This window comes from Gracilinanus agilis, chromosome 6, assembly GCF_016433145.1.
Source record: "Gracilinanus agilis isolate LMUSP501 chromosome 6, AgileGrace, whole genome shotgun sequence".
NCBI lineage: Eukaryota > Metazoa > Chordata > Mammalia > Didelphimorphia > Didelphidae > Gracilinanus > Gracilinanus agilis.
This window is the reverse complement of record NC_058135.1, coordinates 74,469,566-74,491,988: the sequence shown is the minus strand read 5'-3', so window position 1 is coordinate 74,491,988 and position 22,423 is coordinate 74,469,566. Positions and strand designations below refer to the sequence as shown.

General features: G+C 36.0%; 1 protein-coding gene across 1 annotated transcript in view; it reads right to left on the bottom strand.

The window, feature by feature from the left end:
• LOC123251912 (bifunctional heparan sulfate N-deacetylase/N-sulfotransferase 4) overlaps window positions 1-22,423 on the bottom strand; it is a 349,513-nt gene that overhangs the window by 155,164 nt on the left and 171,926 nt on the right. Inside the window, exons 4-5 of the mRNA XM_044681239.1 lie at window positions 17,150-17,335; window positions 13,614-13,742 (exon numbers count right to left, since the gene is read on the bottom strand). Of these exons, the coding sequence (XP_044537174.1) occupies window positions 13,614-13,742; window positions 17,150-17,335 (315 nt within the window). The remainder of the gene's footprint in view (window positions 1-13,613; window positions 13,743-17,149; window positions 17,336-22,423) is intronic.

Genomic DNA, 22,423 nt, shown 5'->3' with positions numbered 1-22,423 from the left:
TCATACACTGTCTAGCTGATGTCACTTTACCCCAAGTCTATTCCACTGATCCTCCCCTCTGTCTTTTAGCCAGTACCATATTGTTTTGATGACTGCTGCTTTATAGTATAGTTTAATATCTGGTACTACTAGGCCCCCTTCCTTCACATTTTTTTCATTATTTCCTTTGATATTTTTGATCTTTTGTTATTCCAAATGAAATTTGTTATAGTTTTTTCTAATTCAGTAAAGAAGTTTTTTGATAATTTGATAGGTTATGGCACTAAATAGGTAAATTAATTTGGGTAGGATGTTCATTTTTATTATGTTAGCTCATCCTACCCATGAACAGTTAATGGCTTTCCAATTGTTTAGGTCCAGTTTTATTTGTTTGGAAAGTGTTTTCTAGTTGTTTTCATATAATAGCTGTGTTTGTTTTGGTAGATAGATTCCCAAGTATTTTATATTGTCTAGGGTGATTTTAAATGGTGTTTCTCTTTTTACCTCTTGCTGTTCTGATGTGTTGGAAATGTATAGAAATGCTGATGATTTATGTGCATTTATTTTGTATCCTGCCACTTTGCTAAAGTTGTTGATTATTTCTACCAGCCTCTTAGTTGATTCTCTAGGATTTTTTAAGTATACCATCATATCATCTGCAAAGAGTGATAGCTTAGTCTCCTCCTTGCCTATTTTGATACCTTCAATTTCTTTTTCTTCTCTAATTGTTATTGCTAGTGTTTCTAGTACTATGTTGAATAATAGAGGCGATAATGGGCATCCTTGTTTCACTCCTGATCTTAGTGGGAAGGCTTCTAATTTATCCCCATTGCATATAATGCTTGTTGATGGTTTTAGGTATGTATTGTTTATTATTTTTAGGAAGGGTCCTTCTATTCCTATACTTTTGAATGTTTTCAATAGGAATGGATGCTGTATTTTGTCAAAGGCTTTTTCAGCATCTATTGAGATAATCATGTGATTTTTGTTTTTTAGACTGTTGATATGGTCAATTATGTGGATGGTTTTCCTAATGTTGAACCATCCTTGCATTCCTGGTATAAATCCCACCTGATCATGGTGGATGACCTTCTTAATTACTTGCTGGAGTCTCTTTGTTAGTATTCTATTTAAGATTTTTGCATCTATGTTCATTAGGGAGATTGGTCTGTAGTTTTCTTTCTCTGTTTTTGGTCTAACTGGCTTTGGAATCAGTACCATATTTGTGTCATAAAATTAATTTCGTAGGACTCCTTCATTGCTTGTCATATCAAATAATTTGTATAGTATTGGGATTAGTTGCTCTTTGAATGTCTGATACAATTCACTTGTGAATCCATCAGGTCCTGGTGATTTTTTCTTAGGGAGTTCTTTAATGGCTTGTTCAATTTCTATTTCTGATATGGGATTATTTAGGTATTCTATTTCTTCTGCTGTTATTCTAGGCAATTTATATTTTTGTAAATATTCATCCATATCTCCTAAATTGTTATATTTGTTGCCATATAATTGGGCAAAATAGTTCTTAATGATTGCCTTAATTTCCCCTTTTCATCTCTAATACTGTCAATTTGGTTTTCTTCTTTCCTTTTTCTTATTAGATTGACTAGTACTTTGTGTATTTTATCTGTTTTTTTAAAATACCAGCTTCTAGTCTTATTTATTAATTCAATAGTTCTTTTACTTTCGATTTTATTAATTTCTCCCTTAATTTTTAGTATTTCTAATTTAGTTTTCATCTGGGGGTTTTTTATTTGCTCACTTTCTAATTTTTTGAGTTGCATGCCCAATTCATTAATCTCTGCCCTCCTTAATTTGTTAATATATGCATTCAAGGATATAAATTTCCCCCTGAGTACTGCCTTGGCTGCATCCCAAAGAGTTTGGTAGGATGTCTCATCATTGTCATTCTCTTCAATGAAATTGTTGATTGTTTCTATGATTTCTTCTTTGACAATTTGGTTTTGGAGAATCATATTGTTTAATTTCCAATTGGTTTTTGATTTGCCTGTCCAGGTGCCCTTACTGATTATTATTTTTATTGCATTATGATCTGAGAAGGTTACATTTATTATATCTGCTCTTTTGCATTTGTTTGCCATGATTCTATGCCCTATTACATGGTCAATCTTTGTAAATGTACCATGTGCAGCTGAAAAGAAGGTGTATTCCTTTTTGTCCCCATTTATTTTTCTCCACATATCAATTAAATCTAATTTTTCTAGGACTTCATTCATCTCTCTTACCTCTTTCTTATTTATTTTTTGGTTTGATTTATCTAGATCTTAAAGAGGAATATTTAGATCTCCCACTATTATGGTTTTACTATCTATTTCCTTCTTGAGCTCTGCCTGTTTCTCCTTTAAGAATTTGGATGCTATACCACTTGGTGCATATATATTGAGCAGTGTTATTTCTTCATTGTTTATACAGCCTTTAATCAGGATGTAATGACCTTCCCTGTCTTTTTTAATCATATCTATTTTTACTTTGGTTTTGTCAGAGATCATGATAGCCACTCCTGCCTTCTTTTTCTCATTTGATGCCCAAAAGATTTTGCTCATACCCTTTACCTTGAATTTGTGTGTGTCTACCTGCCTCATATGTGTTTCTTGTAGACAACCTATGGTAGGATTTTGGTTTCTGATCCAATCTGCTATTTGCTTCCGTTTTATGAGTGAGTTCATCCCGTTCACATTCAGAGTTACAATTGTTAGTTGTGTATTCACTGACATTTTTGTATCCTCCCCTAGACCCACTCCTTCTTATTACACTATTTTCTTTTACACCAGTGGTTTGCTTTGAGCCAGTATCCCTTATCCCCTCCCTTGATTGACTTCCCTTTCTGCCCCCTCCCTTGTTGTTCCCCTATTTTTGTTTTTTAAAGACCAAATATATTCCCTCCCCCTTCTTCTCCCCTCCCTTTTTTGGCCTCCCCACTCCTCTGCTCCCTTTGGTTTATCCCTTCTGACTTTCTCAGTAGGGTTAGATAGAGCTTTTTATCCGGATGGATAATAAAGCTACTCTTCCTTCTCCGGTTTGATTACACTGAGAGTAAGGTTTGATTATGCTCTCTTCCTCTCCTTCTTATGGTATTATTTATCCCCTCCCCTTCCCATGCCCTCTTTGTGTGTAATAGAATATCTTATTTTTCTTATTTATTCGGATTTTTCTTGGTGACCCCTACTATTCCCCCCCTCTTTGCCACCCCCCATGTCTTCTTAGACCATTTAGTATCCTGTCCTCTCCCTATGAATTATTCTTCTGGTTGCTATAATAGTGAATATTATAATAGTTTATAGAGTTCACTACAGAGAATTATACATAGCATTTTCCACCTAGTAATACAGATAATTAGATCTTATTTATGCCCTTAAAGAGTCAAGCTTAAAAGACTATGAGTTTTCTTTCTTTTCCCTCTGTTTCTTATTTACCTTTTCATCTTTCTCTTGATATTTGTGGTTGAGTGTCAAACTTTCCATTTAGTCCCGGTCTCTTTTGTGCAAAAACTTGGAATTCTTCAATTTTGTTGAATGCCCATACTTTCCCCTGAAAGTATATGGTTCGTTTCGCTGGGTAGTTGATTCGTGGCTGAAGGCCCCGCTCTCTTGCCTTTCTGAATATTGTATTCCAAGCCTTGCGGTCTTTTAGTGTTGAGGCTGCCAGATCCTGTGTGATCCTTATTGGTGCTCCTTGATATTTGAATTGTCTCTTTCTGGCTTCTTGTAAGATTTTTTCTTTAACTTGAAAGCTCTTCAATTTCGCTATTATGTTTCTAGGTGTTGACTTTTCTGGGTCCAGTGTAGAGGGTGTTCTATGGATCCTTTCAATGTCTATATTGCCCTCTTGTTGTAGAACTTCAGGGCAATTTTGTTGAATAATTTCTTTAAGTATGGAGTCCAAGTTTCTATTAATTTCTGCCTTTTCTGGAAGACCAATGATTCTCAAGTTGTCTCTTCTAGACAGGTTATCTTGGTCTGTCACTCTCTCATTGAGATATTTCATGTTTCCTTCTATTTTATCAGTCTTTTGACTTTGTTTTATTTGTTCTTGTTGTCTTGAGAGATCATTGGTTTCTAAATGTTCAATTCTAGCCTTTAAGGACTGGTTTTCAGCTTTAATGTTTTGGTTTCTGGCTTTAATGTTTTGGTTTCTGGCTTTAATGTTTTGGTTTTCAGCTATAATTTTTTGGTTTTCCTTTTCAATCTGGTCATTTTTGGTCTTCAGTTGACTTGTCTCACTTTCCAATTGCGAGATTCTGCCTTTTAAACTGTTATTTTCTTGCCAGATTTCTTCCATCTTCCTCAGCATTTCATTTTTGAACTCTTCCATAGCTTGTGACCAGCTTTCATTTTTTGGGGAGGTTTGGATTTTTGTTTTCCCACCTCTGTTGTCTGGATTTTCTCTGTGTAGAAGTTGTCCAGTGTTCCAGAGTTTCTCTTGGTAGTCTTTTTCTTCTGGGCTTCCTTATTGCTGGCCATTGTTGGCCCCGCCCCTTTTCCGCTTTGTCTTTGCACTCCGGGTCTGCCTGGGCCTTGCAAGCTTTGGGGGGGGCTCCGGTCTCCTTGTCCTCGGGGTCAGGCCTCCTGGTAGTTCCCGGTCTGCCCCTCTGCCCGAGGTTCCTTCAGCAGTCTTTGGGGCTGCTTCCACAGCCACGCTCAGGTCTGCACTGGGTCCTCACTGGAGGTCCAAGCCTGGGCTGGAGATCCTTATTCAAGCCTAGGGCACTACCTTTGCCTGCACAGATGCTCTTAGGGCCTGCCTTCACCCCTGCAGAAGGTAGTGAAAGTCTGTGGCCTGGAGATCTTTATTCACACCTGAGGCGATGCCTTCAGCGCTTGGGAAAGGCTGTGTTTTAGGGGCCTTTGTCCCGGCCCTAGGCGGTGCCTTCACCCACGTGGACGCTCAGGGAAAGTCAGTGCTCGCCCCCAGCCACCTGCGGTCCCTCATCTTGCAGCACACAGGTACAAGCTCCGGGGCTGCCAGTGATTATCTGGTTGCCCCAGTCCTGTTTTCACTCTTGTGTGTTGGCGTTGTGCGAGGTGTGGGGGGTTGGGGAGGGGCTTCTTCCTCTCGCGTTTTAGTGAGAGCTGTTTCACCCCTTTATAGCGTGGAAATGCCCCGATTCTGCGTACCTTCAATGCTGCACCCTGTTGTGGGGTTCCTTCGTTCCTCTGGACTCATTTTTATTTCCTCTTGAGGAGTTTTGTATGCTTCGGTCAGGAGAGATGGAGCAGCTGCTCCTTACTCTGCCGCCATCTTAACCGGAAGTCGGCCCCTAAGTCTTGAAGGGAAGCAGGGGATTTTGAGAGGAATACATGGGGAATGAGATTATCCTGAAACATTCTGCACAAAGTAAGAGAACAAGGAGGACAATATGGTTGGATCATAGAGTTCCTAAAATAGAGTAATGTGTTATCTGACTAGAAAAGTAGGAAGAGAAGAGTTTGTATAGAGCTGTAAGTTTCAAACCGAAGAATTTTACTGCTATTCCTAGCCGTAAAAGGGAGCTATATAAGTTTTTTGAAAAGGGATGTAACACGGGCAGACCTCTATGGCAGCTATGTGGAGAATGGATTGGAATTTGAAGAGGGTTGATTGAAAAGGAGGCAATAATCCCAGGGAGAGAAAGGTAAGGTCTTGAACTAGGAAGCTGCTTGTGTGACTGGATTAAAGGGCACATATGCCAGAGAAGTGGAAAAGTTAAAAACAGCAATATTTAGCAATCTTGCTAGGGAAGAAAACATATCCATTCTTCTAGAGAAGATGAGAGCAGAAAAGGTCAAGGATACATAGAGAAAGACTGGACTTGCTGAGAGGGGCTCCCTTTTTATCGTGGAGAACAAGAAGGAATGGTGTAGAGTTGATTTCAAGGACTTGTGAGTTAAGGGGAAAGGGTTTAAGGTGGGGAAAAAGAAAGACAAAGGTGTTTAGGTAAATATGTGAATCAGTTTTCTCATTATGAGTTTATAGAACTGAAGGAATCAGTTCCTTTCCATACTTGCCATTAGGAAGATGATGAACATGACAGATGATACTACATGAGTGTGGACAAAGTGAAAGAACTGGGGAAATGGGAAAAGATGGATCAGAGGGGAAGGAATTATACAGAAAGAGAAAATTTGGCATCCTCTATTGTTTTATAAAGAAATATCTTTCTTTAATTATAGTCAACTAATAAATATATCAAAAATATGAAAAATAACTATTTCCAAAAAAATCATGAAAAGTTACAATGATTTTGCTTATTTTTATTTCTTTAAGGTACATCTTAATTGAAGACAACTGGATTTTAATATCTTTCTCTACATTTGCTCTGTTCTGATTTGTTGTTTTGGTTAAAATATATGAAGAAAATCCATTTAAGTTATACATATGCAAGTAGAAGATGGAGAGGTATTTTAATAGTCAGATGGCATTTTAAAATATTCTGACTTCATGGATTTACTGAAATTTAACAAAAAATGCAAAAAGACCATATTTTGTAAAAGATCTATAGATACTTAACTTTGGATATCTATGGACACATTTTTTCCATCCCCTTCATTTATAGTTTAAAGTTCTCTGAATTTATAGGTACACAATGAAGTACATATCATTTATGTAATTATTATTAAATTAAAACTGTAACAAAATGCTTTTAGTAACCCTACTGTGAGCTTGTAGGCCAATAATTTTTTTCTAAACCCTTACCTTCAGTCTTGGAGTCAATACTGTGTATTGGCTCCATGGCAGAAGAGTTGTAAGGGCTAGGCAATGGGGGTTAAGTGACTTGGCCAGGGTCACACAGCTAGGAAGTGTCTGAGGTCAGATTTGAACTCAGAACCTCTCGTCTCTAGGCATGGCTCTCAATCCACTGAGCTGCAAGCTGCACCTGATAGATTCTATATTCATTTTTTTTCAATTACAAAAGTAATCAGTTTGTCCATCTCCACAATAGTCCACATGATATCAAACAAAAAAGGGCAATAATAGAATAGCAATTTGGCTCAGGATTCCTTGTACACGATTATCATCAAATTTTTGACGATGATGATAAAGATAATCCAGATTCATGTAGTACTTTTAAGATTTGCTAAAAATTAATAAATTTTATCTTATTTGATATTTACTATGTTCCTATATTTGTTTCCTTGCCAATTCTATTGATTGTTTTGTTTTTGTTTTTGTTTTCTGGCATCAAGCAGAAAAAGCCCAATTTTTTTCAAAAGTTTTTGAAATACCTGAGGATACCTATCACATCTTCCCTAAATATTCTTTAATTGAGACTAAACATTTATAGTTCCTTTAACTGATTCTCATATGATATAAGCCCCACATATTTTATAATACTTATTGCTAGCCTCTTAATTTTTTTCAATTTTATCTATGTCCTCAAAATATGGCACAATACATTGAGTCTGAAGAGTCTGAACAGAGCTGAGTCAAATATGAGTTTTTTTTTTTTTAATCTCAGGAAGCTGTTTCTCATTGCGTCCTAAGATTACTTAAGTTTTCTTGTCTACCATAACACCTTGTTGATTCACATTATGCTTGGAGTCCATGAAGATTAAGGACAGTTATGTGGTACAGTATAGATAGTTGAGTCTGGAATCAGGACCTGAGTTTCAAATCTAGCCTCACATACTCTCTGATTGTATGAGCCTGAATAAATCATTTAACCTTGTTTACCTTGTTTCTTCATTTGTAAAGTGAGTTGAAGAAAGAAATGGCAAAAAAAAATCTTGTACTTGTGAATGAGATATCATAAAGTCAAAGTATAAGATTTCACATTTATCCCTATTAAAATTCATCTTATTCTTTTAACCTTATGTCAATTCTGTCAATGTCTTTTTGCATCATGATACTATTTAATATGAGTCTAATTTTTATTATACCATCTTTCCTTCTGCCTTCTACATCTCATTTTCCCCAAGCTATACTTATTCCCCACCCCCTACCACCATTCCACAAGTTTCATTCTCTTTTCTTCCCTATCCTGAACACTTGAAAAACTAGTTCAGTTTTACCATATCCTCCACACTTAGGTCCCTTGATCCCTTGTTATATCATAATCATTCCTTGACAAGCTCCTGTCTTAGATTACTTCCACCATATGCTACCATATTTTCTGTTTATGTTCTGCTGAGCGATGTGAGCTGAAGAGGAATGGAAAATATATATATATCTCAAAGAAAGACTATAATATAATATTTAATATAATACAGTACAATACAATGTAATACAATATAATGATATATTATAATATGATATATATATATATATATATATACCTGTTGTTTACATGATGTCTCCCCTATTAGGATGGGAGTTCCTTGAGGGCAGAGATTGTTTTAGCCTTTCTTTGTATTCCCAGCACTTGATGATATCTGGCTTTTTGATTTGTGGATTGCCATTCATTGTGTTATCTCTTTTCCAGTTTTGTGCCATTACTGACACTTTTGAAAAGCATGTCATATCCAGCCATACCACTGCTGGGCTTGTACCCCAAAGAGATGAAAAGGAAAAAAAAAACTTGTATGAAAATAGTTATAGCCACTCTCTTTGTGGTAGCAAAAAATTGGAAAATGAGGGTATGCTCTTCGATTGAGTAATGGCTGAACAAATTGTGGTATCTGTTGGTGATGGAATATTATTGTACTAAAAGGAATAAAGAACTGGAGGGATTCCATGTGAACTACAAAGACCTCCAGGAATTGATGCAGAGTGTAAGGAGCAGAACCAGGAGAACATTGTACACAGAGACTGATACACTGTGGTGCAATCAAACACAAGGGACTTCTCTACTAGCAGCAATGCAATGATCCAGGACAATTCTGAGGGACTTATGAGAAAGAACACTATCCACATCCAGAGAAAGAACTCTGGAAATGAAAATGCATTAGAAAAATATGTGACCAATCATGTAATGTGATAGGGATGTGCTTGGGGTTTTGATGTTAAAGGATCGCACTATTGCAGATATGAATAACAGGGAAATAGGTTTTGAACAATGATACATGTATAACCCAGTGGAACTGCTTGTCAGTTTCAGGAGTGGGGAGGAAAGAGCGTGTGTGTGGGTATCATCAACCATGTAACCATGGAAAAATATTCTAAATAACCAAAAAAGTATGCCATATATGCCTTATCTACATATTTATTATCGAACATAATTGAAGCAAGCACGAATCCTTGGGACCCTTCATTAGAGACCTTCTTGGATTGTAATCAGAAGTCTTAATGATTAATTTTTGAGTGTAGTTATGTTTTCAGTTCTGAATCTATATAATCATATTATTATGTAGCCTACTTCTCCCCATCTTCAAATATAGGAATAACATTACTATTACATAGGTAACCAGTAGCTATTACATTTTTCTGATCCAGCATTTTAGTAAGACTGTCAAAAAAGAAATGAAACTCATGAAACATAATGTATTACTGATGAAGGCTTTCTCTGACTATTACATCTTTTCCTAGATGCTCAAACACTGTCTTTTTAATAAGACATTGAAGAATTTTGTCAGAAACAAGTTTACCGGAATCAGGATTGTGAACTCCATTTTGTTCCTTGAAAAAAATCATGATATTTACCCTGCTCAGAAATTGTGGCACCTCAATTTCTCCACAGTTTAAAAACAAATCATTCAGTGCCTGTGACTCAGCAATTAAATCTACCAGGTTTTTCCCAGTAAATAAGGATGTGTTTGATTTGAGTATGATGGTTTGAACTCAACCAAAGAAATTTGGTTGTTCTAATACTATTGAACCTTCCTCATCTTGGATATTAACTGCCCATTAGCCATTTTTCTTCTGTCCTTTCCAGCACAATGATTATTCTTCTTGGAAAAAAATAGAGTCAAAGTAAAAGTTAAGTATCTCATATTTGTGTCATTAATGATTATTATTCTACCAATCCTTCTATCAATCAACCTTTATTAGGAGATAGGGTATATAAATACAAAGAATCAAGCACACCTTGCTTTCAAGGATCTTAGATACTATCCACCATGATCAGTGCTCCTATTTCTTTTTTATCTCTTTGTTCTTCAGTATAGTTTGAAAATAAAAACTTAGAGATCCAATTTTATATATCAAGAAAAGGCCATTCACATATATTAATTGCCAAAGGTCACAGAGCAGAACTGTTGTTTTTTTTTAGCCCAGAGTTATTGTCTCCCCATTTGACATTACTGCCACCACACGACACATTCCTTGTTATAGGATATAATGGTTTTCCAACCTTGAATTAATCTTTATATCTCATTACATTTCCAGACTCACATTTAATTAGTTGACCTGTGGCCTCTTTATTTCTTTTCTTTTTTTGACAGAATTTTTGGGAAATTTCTTGTCACCACTTACTTCATGGTGATTTATTTTTCTCTCTTATAAACTTGCATGCATTTGTCACCTAATTTAACTATCATTTAACCTCCTATGAAATTTCAAGCATTACAATTAATTAGATCTACTACAGCTTTCATTTAATCTCCTCTGGTGTCTCAATACTGACAACATAGCTACAGATTTGATATTGGTATGATTTACTTTCTCTGAAATATGACAAACCTATTAAATGGAGTAATATTCCATACTGTGACACCTTGAAGGACACATTATTCTATAATGTGGGTATTCATTAGACACTGAAGACAGATCAATGTTTCTGAGGTATCAGAGGTTTAACCTCTCCCTGGGAAAATCTAATAAGATAAACTTCTTTCAGGAAAAGTTGAAAAAGTCTTTAGTTAATTTTGCCTGAAATAAGTGGTGTAATGATGTATAAGAAGAAGATGGTAATGAGGGGGTCACCAGGGGCCTGGGAGCCAGTTACTAAACTAGCTGGAGATTGGAGTTGATGTTATCAGAGGGGAGCAGCCTCAGCTGAGCTGCCCAGTGAATCTCCTCTGCTAGCTGTAAGGCTCCTTTAAGTTAAGTGGGTGGCCCCTCCCTGCTGAGGTAACTACCTTCCTAATGGGTGAGAGCAGAGCCCAGCAGAAAACCGTGACTCAACTTCCTGCCAACAATGGAGGCTTAGATTTCACTTCCACAGTAACCCCTACTTCTCAAAATTCTGTCCTCTCCCTAGTCTCCCTAGCCTTGAAGGTGTAGAATAATCACAGGAATTCACAGATTAAGGCTAAGGGATTTATTTGAACTGGAAAGGGGAAACTAAGGTAAGAGGGCTTAGGTTTGCTAAGCTGTTGCTAGGAGCAACTGGCAGGTGCTGGCAAAGGACCTAGAAGGTCTTGACAGGCTGAGGGCAACCAGCCCTCAGCCAGAGATAACGAGAGTCTGGTTTGGTGTTATTTGATCAGCTAGGTACAATGATGATGTTGTTGAGTTGCTCTAGAGATGGCCCTACGCTATCTAAGTTCCTACCCATGATCCACCTCCCTTTCCCACCCAGGGCCCAGGGGGAAAAGTCAGGGATAGCAAGTTGTCTGGGTGAGGTCAAGGGAAAACAGGACCCCAAGGTTGGGTTTGCAGGGCCTTATATAGTCATAGCCCAACTGCCCCTAAGCACCCAACATCTCGCAAATGCCAACCCAGAATTCCATTCTGATAACTGTAAGAGGGAAATTTTAGGTAATTATAGATATATATTTAAAGTGTGGCTGCCAGGAATCAACAATTCAGGTTGATTCCATAATTAAATCAGACCCAAATCAGCATCGGGTTGAGGCAAGTTTATTTACAATCTGGAAGGTGAAGTGTAGGAATAAAGAGAAAGGGAGAGGCTAGTCCAGGCCAAAGGCCTGGATGGAGAGAGAAGGTTAAAAGGCTAAATAAATGAAGCTGCAAGCCACAAGGCCCAGCAACCCTGCTTAAGGCAGAGTTTGGAAGCGGCCTTGCTAGGCCAAGGAAGTCAGCCTAACTTACCCACGTGACAATACAGAGTGTAAGTGTTCTGTGGTATCAGGAGCTCCTTCTGCACCAGGTTCAGATCTGGAACTCCTCAACAAGAAGTAACTCACTTACTTAAAGAGAAAGTGTCTTTTGTCACTTCCCGTGGGTCCACCTCTAATTCAAATGGACAAATGGCAGTCTCTACATTGATTTGGACTGCCCAAAGGGCAGTCCCTTGTTCTTGATTTGCTACTTATTGTCACGTGTGGGTAACTTGTCTCCCTTCCCCACTAAGGAGGGTGAGGGTGACTTAATTTCTATACCTAGGTTGAGTAGATTTTTGACTATGAATGGGCTAGATTTAATTCCATTTACACATAACTGACAGGATTGCCTAAGGTAATATTGCAATTCAAGAAATCCTGCAATATAGTGGCTACTACTTTAGTTTGCAAATCTTTGCCAATATCTTTAAGTGTGTGATTAAACAGTTTGAAAAAGAGAGTATTTTATAAACTAAAAAAACCAAAACACTTCAAATTATCTAAATACATATCAGAACATCATAAAAAAAGAGAGATCTAGGAGCAATTTTAGAATCTTCATCTAGTCTAGCCATTTCATTTTACAAATAAGGAAAACAATGGTTCAGCAAAGGTCACACATGTAGGAAGTGTCATAGGTGGAATAATTATTTGAGGTAAACTGAGAGGATTAGCAAAAATTCTAATATTCAAAGATAAATTAGATATAGAATTTAATAATGATAATTTTATTAGGTGAGGCAGCTAGGTGGTATGATGGCTAGAGGAAAGGGTTCAACTCTGACCTCAGAAACTTATTAGTTGTATATCCCTTAACAAGTCACTCAACCCTGTTTCCCTCTCTTTATGCATCTATAAAATGAGCTCAAGAAAGAAATGGCAAACCACTCCAGTATCTTTACCCAAAAGGGGTCATGAAAGGTTATTGAAATGAATGAACAACAATTTTGTAGGGAATCATATACAGATAAGCAGAAATAGAGACAAACACATACATGAAGCCCTAAGTAAAGAAACTTAGTCATTTCTTTTTCTCCTGGTGTCAGCTCTTGCTAACCTTGTCTGCAAATGTCATGTAGCCACCCCAGCACCCATATTTAAAGAAAGGGATTCCCCTATTCTCTGTAATCCTCTGGGCAATAGATTATGTTAGCAAATTTGTGAGGAAGAGAATGAAGAACAAGGTTGTATTATGAAAAGATTCAGTTAAGAAACTCAATCTGTGCCCAAAATAACTTCCATGGTGAGCCAATGAAATTTCAAGTCCTGGTATCACCAGCAACATCATCATCATCATTACTGTCATCATCATCACCATCACCATCATTATCATCACCACCACCACCATCACCACCACCACCATCAACATCATCGTCATTATCATCATCATCATTGTCATCACCATCACCATCACCATCATCATCACAATACTAACAAGAGGTTTTAAATCAGTATTTAATCTTTGCATATCACTTTTCATGCAGTCATCTAATTTGGCACGAGGATGGCTTAATAAAATGAAACATCTGCATTGATTGAATCATAGAAACTCAGACAATGTAAAGTTGTTATATATTTAATTGGTCTATTCCTTAAGGAAAAGCAGGGCTCAGTACTTTTTATATGAGGAGAGTGTGTTAATGATCTCTACAGCAAAGGCAACATTTCCCACCCATACAGATTGACACTAATATGGAACTAAGTGAAGTTTGATCGGATGTTATTATTGGAAGCAAGCACAAGAGAAATACATACGGGATTCAGAAGGATAGTGAGAAAAAGTTCCCCTCCTTGGATACTTTTGTCCAATTCCTGAGGACCTCCTGGGTATTCCTTATAGAAAATTGTGTGGGTGAATAATCCACACGTCTGTCGAGGGAGCACCTGAGGGAGAAGAAAAATATGGATCATTAATAGGATTTTGCTTGGGTCTGCCACCATTGCTCCATGTCTTCAGAGTCTGCATATTCAAACTTCGCCATGAGAATTTCTGGGCTTCTGCAGCTGTGGTGTTGTAAAAACAAGTTGATTTAAGGAATGATTATGCAGATGTTGGATAGCAGCAGATGCCAACTGCAGGGCAACAGTATGTAAAGTCTTCAATCATATCATTCTAACCAATTTCACACAGCAGCATGATTTTTACAGGATTATGGAGACAGAAAAAAACCCAAGCTCTTAAATTTAACAATCTTAGTTTATTAAAAGATAGAGCTCTATAGAAGTAGAATATTTTCACACTACTAAGCTATTAACCTCTTATTTCTGAGATACATCCTTGAGTTGTATTTAGTTTCAACTGTCCAAGAAAAACAAATCATTCTTTCCTTTACCTTGGAATTAAGTATGACTCAAGGAAGGATACACACAAAGACATAGACACAGACACAGACACATAAACACACACACACACACACACACACACACAGGCACACACACACACACAAAGGCCTGAAATGATTGTTGATATACCATATTCTTTGATCAACATTTTGCATACATGATGATTAATAGGAGAAAAAGACAAAAAAATGATCCCCTTGTCAAGTCTGCAAACATTTGTTATCTCTATAATAACAAAGTTTTCCAATTTTACTCTGTAATTCTTTTAATTGCCAGAAGAATTTAATCCTTTTTATTTAATTTAAAACAAAGTCAACCTTACAATAGGGGTTTCGTAAGGCATGGCTTTTTTTAATAGTAATTTTACAGTCAGTCATATATTACATGGAAAACAAAAGACCTTCTGAAAATTTATTGAAAGTGACTTGGGTAACTGCCCAGGGACTATTCCCTCATTCTATAGAAGTTTATGTGTATCTTTTGTGAAATTATTCCAAGTTTTTATGTAACTTGCTTGTTATAGAGACATACTATTATATTCTTTACCAAAGTCTACATTTAAATTCAAAACCTATTCTATGAGCCATTTACAATTTAGAAATTACAGCATTATTACAAAAAAAACATTTCCTGAATGTTTTATACTTGTGGGCAATTATTTTTGGTGTAGAATTTAACTTGAAGAAACTTAATTATAACTGAATGAATATATTCTTATAGTGATTAAGTGCCTTTTGTAAAATTATTTTAGAAAAAAAATTTAAATGAAACGCATCTCTGGAAGCCAAGTATATCATTCATTAACTATTCAAATTTCCATTTCAAATTACTATTCTATGTAAGGATTTGGTCATTTAAAATTTGGCTTCATGAAATTATATCTGGAGCTATTACTATAGGTAACCCAGGATAATCTGGTGCTCAGTGCTTATTTGCAAGTTTAAGAAATGCAGGTGTAAGAAGAGGAAGGATGGAACTGTTTCATTTCTTTTCTAGAGAGTATATCCTTCTTAGGCTTTCAAGAAAAAAGAGGCATGAAATTTTATATTTCCCACATAGAGATGCATGATTTCAGTTTTTTTTTTTTTAGGGAGAGAAAGGATTTTCAATTCATCAGCTAGAAAGGTAGGCATAAACATGTCACCTTCTCCTTCTGGTTGTTTCTTTTTTTCCAACAATTGAGAGTGGGAGAAAATAGATAAGAAAGGGTTTTCCATTAGAAAAAAATAGGGAGTTCCTATTTTAAACAGGTCCAAGGAAAGATACATAAAAATGCCTTAGGAATTCATTCGTTTAAAGAAAAATTGGCTCCAGAGTGTCATCTTCCAGCAGAGTAGTTGCTCAAAGTTTGTTCATGTTTTACTTTTGAAAAAGAAAGAATTTTGAAAATAAAAATTCTAATTATTATTTTTTTAATTCAGGTGAACTAGACCTTATTTGCTTAAATCTTAAGAAATGCCATACTTTGCACCAGGAGCCATGACCATGATTTTAACACATAATGGGCAGCATATTTGAAGTAAAGGGGCAGTTCTGATGAAGCAATGGGAATCTTTTGAGGTCTGGTTCTGTAGAAAGAAAAATAAGGAGGTGATGAAATTTTAATAACATAACTATTAGAAATAAAAGGCAGTCTGCTACAACTCATTGAATTAATGCTGGCAAAGTTAAATTTGTCTTGACTATATAGGTAACTGGAGAACTTATAGAAAATAATTCTAGACTTAGAAAAGGGACTCATTTTTCAGTGTTCCTTTAAAACATGTTTGTAAACATATTTGTATGTTTTCTAAATATTCAATGATTATTGAATTCCCAAACTTAAAATTTGACAATACTATTGGGAAATGAGCTATATACCTCCGCCAATTTAATTGATCTGTGAATCAATTTTGCAAGCCTAAACAGAAAACATGCATATTCAGGATTTTCCTTGATCCTTTGAAAATACTTAGCTTAATGGAATTTCCAAGATAGACAATTATAATTCAAGATCCATGATACCAACTTCAAGTTATAAGGAATCATTTTAAAATACATTTAGGTTTCTCATTCACAGACTAAGGAAGTACTAAACCATTTCAACAGCTTGCATGCTTTTTTTTATTCTCTACCCAAAAATACATGAAGAGATATTTCAAGATAAAGTATAGTTAGTACCAATAAAGAAACAATGCACTCCATTTAAGAAGGCATAGTGGGCAAAACACAAATTAGGTAGTAACAAAGAACTGTTCTCTAGAAGGCATCAAATTCTTCACTTCCCTTACAAATTACTGTGGAAGAGTAGGTATGTTTCCTTTTCATTGATGGTAATGATGAAGACCTCATCAGTATGCCAGGTCTCTGAGAAGGTAGGGATACATTTCTAGGGAGTCCTCAACTGCTTCAAGAAGTCACTGAGTTTGTTTCTTGTACAAAGAGCACCCAGGGGATTTTGGAAAGGACCTTTCAAGCTTCTTAGAAAACTGGGGAGTTTATTTTGCAGATGCGTAGAATATCAAGCCTAGCCTTAAATGCCTAAAGATGAGGAAAGTGAAGTCCAGAGAAGATAAGCCATACAGTTAGCATTTTTCAGAGAGAGAAATGGATACTATGGCTTTAAATTTATCACTTTTTCCCAATGTACTAGATAACCTCCATGACACTAACTGAAAAATACAGCCTAAAACAAATCCTTTTTCCAACCCACATGCTGGGGAAAAGTCTTGAGCTCCCAAGAATCTCTCTGTGGTCCAGGTATATGGATCCTTGTCAGATAATGGTCTAAGGACAGATTCTAAATGAGCAACCCTCTACCTCCCTGCCTTAGGTTAGTTAGGGGTGTTTTTGGTTCCCCATGGAAGGATATCTTAAAGGTAAGCCATGAGAATTAAAAAAAAAATTGGGTATCTATCTCTTCAACAATTGGAGACCAAAATCATTCTATGGGAATTGCATGCTCTCACCATGATGCCATTGTGGATGAAGCCCCGTCTATACCGTGCAGGTTTAAGATGTGGATACTCTTCTGTGCTTGTGACCTGGATACCCCAGACTTTTTTCCAAGCTTCATAAAGCTGTATATGGACTGGGTAGACCCCTGAGTGGTGTGGGGCCACTGCATAGCCCAAGTTGATAGGAATTCCATGCTCCTAAAACAAATTCAAAGGGACATGCTTGAGCTTGGTCAAAAACATTGATTTTCTGTGAGCCAAGAACAACAACATAATAACATTTACCTTAATATTTAATTATTAATTATTAATTATTTAATAATAGTAATTATCTTCAATATTTGCAAAACCCTTCATAATGAGGTGGGTAATTTGGTTATTACCTTTATTTTAAAGATAAGGAATCTGAGATTTTGAGATCTTGATCAAGTCAAGAAGCATTAATTAAATGCCTAATGTGTGCCAGACTTTGGTAAATACTGGAAATAGTCCAGTCCAAAAAGGGGGAGAAACAGTAGTGTTTTTTTTTTTTTTTTTTGGTTCTAAGGCAGAAGAGCAGTAAGGTCTAGGCAATGGAGTTTAAGTAACTTGCCCAGGAGCACACAGCTGGGATGTGTCTGAGGCCAAGTAGTGGTTCTTAAGGAGCTCAAAGTCTAAAAAGTAGAGACAACATAAAACAACTGTAAAAATAAGATTTTTAATGGATAAATTAGAGGTCGTCTCATATGGAAGGCATTAGTCCTAAGATAGGCAAAGGCTTCAGATAGAAAATGAGATGGGACTTGAAGGAAGTCAGAGAAGCAAGGAAGAGGCAGAGAATTCCAGGAATGAGGGACAACCAGTGAAAATGCAATTAGAACATTGAATGCCTTCCATGAGAAACAGCAAGGAGGCCACCGTCATTGGATTTGCAGAGTAGGTAAAGATGTGAGAAGACAAGAAAGTCAGGTAAATTATTTTCTCATGGTTCTCCATCTAGTGAATATCTGAATATTTGATACTGAGTTTAGATCTGTGTCTCCTGAGTACAGATCTCATTGTCCTGTCATTTTGTCACTAAAAGTAACTAACCTCAGCTATTCAAGTAGAGCTAATGGAAAACAAGTAGAGAGGAAGTCAAAGTATCCGGAACTTCAGTATGAAAAATATAAAGGAAGAGAAAATTTTATTAGGTCCATGAAATGGATTTGGAGCTTTCAAAATTTTGCTTCTCTTTCTATGACTTGCCTTAAATTGGATATCTGGTTTATATAATTTCCTTACCAGAATGGGGTTCATCAATTGAGGTAATGAATGACAGTACTCAGTCATCTCTGAGAGCTTATTGGATCAATAAATAGGAAACCAAACATGTTTACTTGGCAATTGCCATTTCTATGTGCCATTATGCTCTATAAAGACCAGAAAGGGAATTCAAGTTGATATAATATGCAAGAGGTATATATCATTACATAGCCACAGAATCCAAGTAATATGCACATTTAAGCTCAGAAAACTGACTTTCAATATCTCACATGGCACAATTATTCCTCTTCCCTTTGAGTGTCCCTCATTCTATAGCCCAATTCACCTCTCTTTTACTAACGCTATGTAGTTTTTGACATCTATTATTGTAAATGGCTCTGTAGAGAGATTAAATGATGAAATCAATGCTATAAAATGAGCTTGATTCTCCCTGTGCACTGAAGGAGATGTGCTTCTCTCCTCATAAGGGGAAAGGATATCACACCAAAACTTTGGTAATTTAAACTCAAAGTAAATTGTAATAATTCCAGTAATGGTAGATTATTCAGCAGGTACCAGAGATGAATATTGGGTAATTGTTTCCCTATAATGGGACATAACAAAAATCTACAAGTACTTTGTTGAATCAATAATACAGAGGAACTGAGATCTAGAAGCTGAAGAGACCACCAGTGTTGGTCATCTCCATTGGCAATGCTCGAGTGTCTCCTAGAATACCTTTAACCTGTCTATTTGGTATCTAACTTCAGAGTTGTTCTCAAAATTGAAATATCTCTTTATCTATTGCCATATGTGTAACCTCTAACATATGTATAAGAAAATTGTTCTTTTACTATATACCAGAGATGCCAAGTCCCTCCTGTCTGAAAATGGTGCCACAAGAGGAATTGAATAGGGAATTGCCTTTTTCCTATTTTTAAAAATTGTGTGTATTATCCAGACCTGATTTAATTGCTATGTATGGTTATATATGTCACATATGTATAGATATACATATACACAACTATGTATATGCAAACATATATATGTACACATTTCTATTGATCTTACTGCTTATCCTCCTGGGAATTCTTATCTCCTATTCTTTCTGAGACTTTGCATTGATATTCTTTGAGGATATTTGGAATTCTTAGCTTTCTTCAACATTATGAACAAATTCTCCTATCTAAGTGAAATCTTTTCTGATCTTCTCAAACAACTAAATTACCCATTCTCTTTAGTTATCTTCTTTCTTATCTTTACCTCTTACATATTCCTATATTTATACATATTGTCTCAGCTGGATTGCAAGTTTCTTAAGGTCAGGAAGGTTTCACTTTTCACTTTTGTTTTTGTATCTTCAATAACCATTACTGGCACAAAACTGGGCTCTTAAAAATGTTTTAAGACAGGGTATTTAGGGAATTGCCAGTTTAGCAACTCCTTCCACCAATGCAGCAGGGCAACACTTTTTTACATTTACTAGTCTTAAGAGGTTGTCTGATTCAGAGGTTAAATGATTTGCTCATAACACCATAGCTAGTATGGGTCAGAGTTCAGATTTGAATTTGAGTCTTTCTGATTCCAAAGTACAACTATGCCTTGTTACCTTTTGTTGAGAGATAAATCCTTTGATTTTCTTATATCTCTATATAGGCTTTCCCTCTAGGGGCTTGGTATAAATATCTCTTATGATTTTAGGCATAAACATTCAAATATTCCAAAAATAAATACTAAAAAATTCCATGTCTTTTGTGATGAAATTTTTTCCCTGGACCTTTCATTTTTAATCATCATTTCCTATTGTGACTCAAATAACAGGCCTAGTAAGTTCAGGAAGTATGAAACAGTTCTAGACATAAGGAGATATAAAACAGATTTGTGGATGGAAGTGAAATATCAAGACTATCTTTTCAGGAAAAAAAGACATTTCTCTTTTGATAGGTGATAAAGTGAATTGTGGAACCTTTATGAACAACCAGGTGTTTTTAAAAAAAAGTAATTGATTTGGTGGAGGGAGGAAGAGGCAGTTAAAAAAGTTTTATTATATTTATTGATTTCTAAGGCCTTAAGGCTTTGATGCACATAAGGATATTTTATGACAGTGGCAACTAGTGCTCAATCACCGTGGTAAATCACACTAGATAATTATCATTTCTTACATCTTGCACCTATATAATAACATAAGGTATAAAAGGATACTTTTGGTTACTTTTTAACTTAGTTATCATGAAGGTTGGTTAAGAGTATTAGGACCCTTCTGCACCTATTGATCAGGGTTTAATATATCCCTTCCTGGCTACCACTACCAATAGAATCTTGACCATTATTTGGAAAGTTCCATTGAAAACTATGTAAAATATGGGCATGGAAAAAATAGTTACTTTTAGATTAGATGGATTGGGAAACAGACCTAGAGTATGTAAAGCAGATCATGCAGCCAAGACTTTGGGGAGAAGGAGACCACAAGAAAATATTCAGATATGGCTTGAGTGTCTGGGAAACTCGAGCTCAACTCCTATTTCTGATACATTCTGGCTCTTTGTCCCAAAGTAGGTCACTTCATCCCTCATTACCCTCTGGCAAAGTTCTAACCCCACAAATAGAAGAACAGTTCCCAATCTGCACTGGTAGAAAGGGTTCCTAACCACCTTTCCCTTTTACCTTAAAATCTGGGGAAATGGGAAATACACTACAATATATTCACAGCTGAAGAAGAAACAATGGACAGAGCGTATGGATAATCACTATTTGTGTTTCATCTGATAGGATTAATGATAGGGTAGAATAAAGGAGTCACTGACCCAGTGACATGATATTGGTGAACTCCTCACTTAACCTTCCCTCTAAGCATTCAAGTGTAACTTGAGGTCAAAGATAATGCAATGGTGTTAAAAATTAACTGTTAAAAATGCCAAGAACTGTCTTCTGTTCATGATATTGAAAACAATAGCTAATAAGAGCCAACTTCAGAATAAAATGCCTATGGAATAACTCATTCATTAGCAGGAAATGGGCAGACAAAACAGTCAGTATAATACAATACTAAATGGGAAGAGAATTGGTTCAAGACCAATGGGGTTATTATCATGATAATTGAATGTCTTGAAATAATTCTTTGTCTTAATGAATATGCAATTCATGTGTCATGACATTGAAAGGGGTGGGTTGAAAGGCTGAGGCAGGGAAACAATACCGGAACTTTGGAAATAAAGATAAAAACATGATTAAAGTGATTATTAAAAATCAAGTTCTTAAAAAATAAAAATTGCTTAATTTACATTTCACAATTTAATACAAAGTAATATAGTATATTTCCATTAAACAGAGACATGGAATCTTCAGCAGGTATGTTTGCGAACTAAGAATAGCTAAAAAAGGAGTCAGAATAGAGGAAGAGTACCATTCGATTACCAAATAATCTAATAATATATTCCAGTATTGGAACCTCTAAATTAAATATTATTTTTAAAAATATTAGTCATCTTTAGTTACTCAATTTGGATTATCACAAAAAGATAATTTATCATAGGAGTTAGAGTTGATAAATATCTAAGGAGTTATCTAATCCAAGGAAACAACTGAAAAACAATCATTTATTAACCACCTACCATTATTAAGCCTGGCTTGGGGAATTTAAGGACAAAAGACAGTTTCCTCATTTTATAGACAAAAACTAGATCTAGAGAGGTGTAGCACCTTGCTTAAGGTCACTTAGGTAGAGTTGACATTTCAGTCTTAGTCCTCTCATGTCAGATCTCACAGTTTCCACCCTTAACCATGCATTAGCCATTCCCTGGAATTAAATATGCAGCTGATAAAGATAAGGGATGTGCAGTACTAATGCACTAAATATTACTCTAGTGGATTTAAGGCATTAATACGATGTCTTAAGAATGTAACTCTTGCCAAAGAGTAGTTATAGAACTTTGGAGAATAGAGTCTATTATCTATTTTGCCTTTTAACAGAGTCTTAGATTCAGATAGTCAACTCCAAAAATGATCCTAGCACCATTGATTTTGCACTGTGTCTTTGAGGCTGAAATTGTCTTGTGTTTTCAT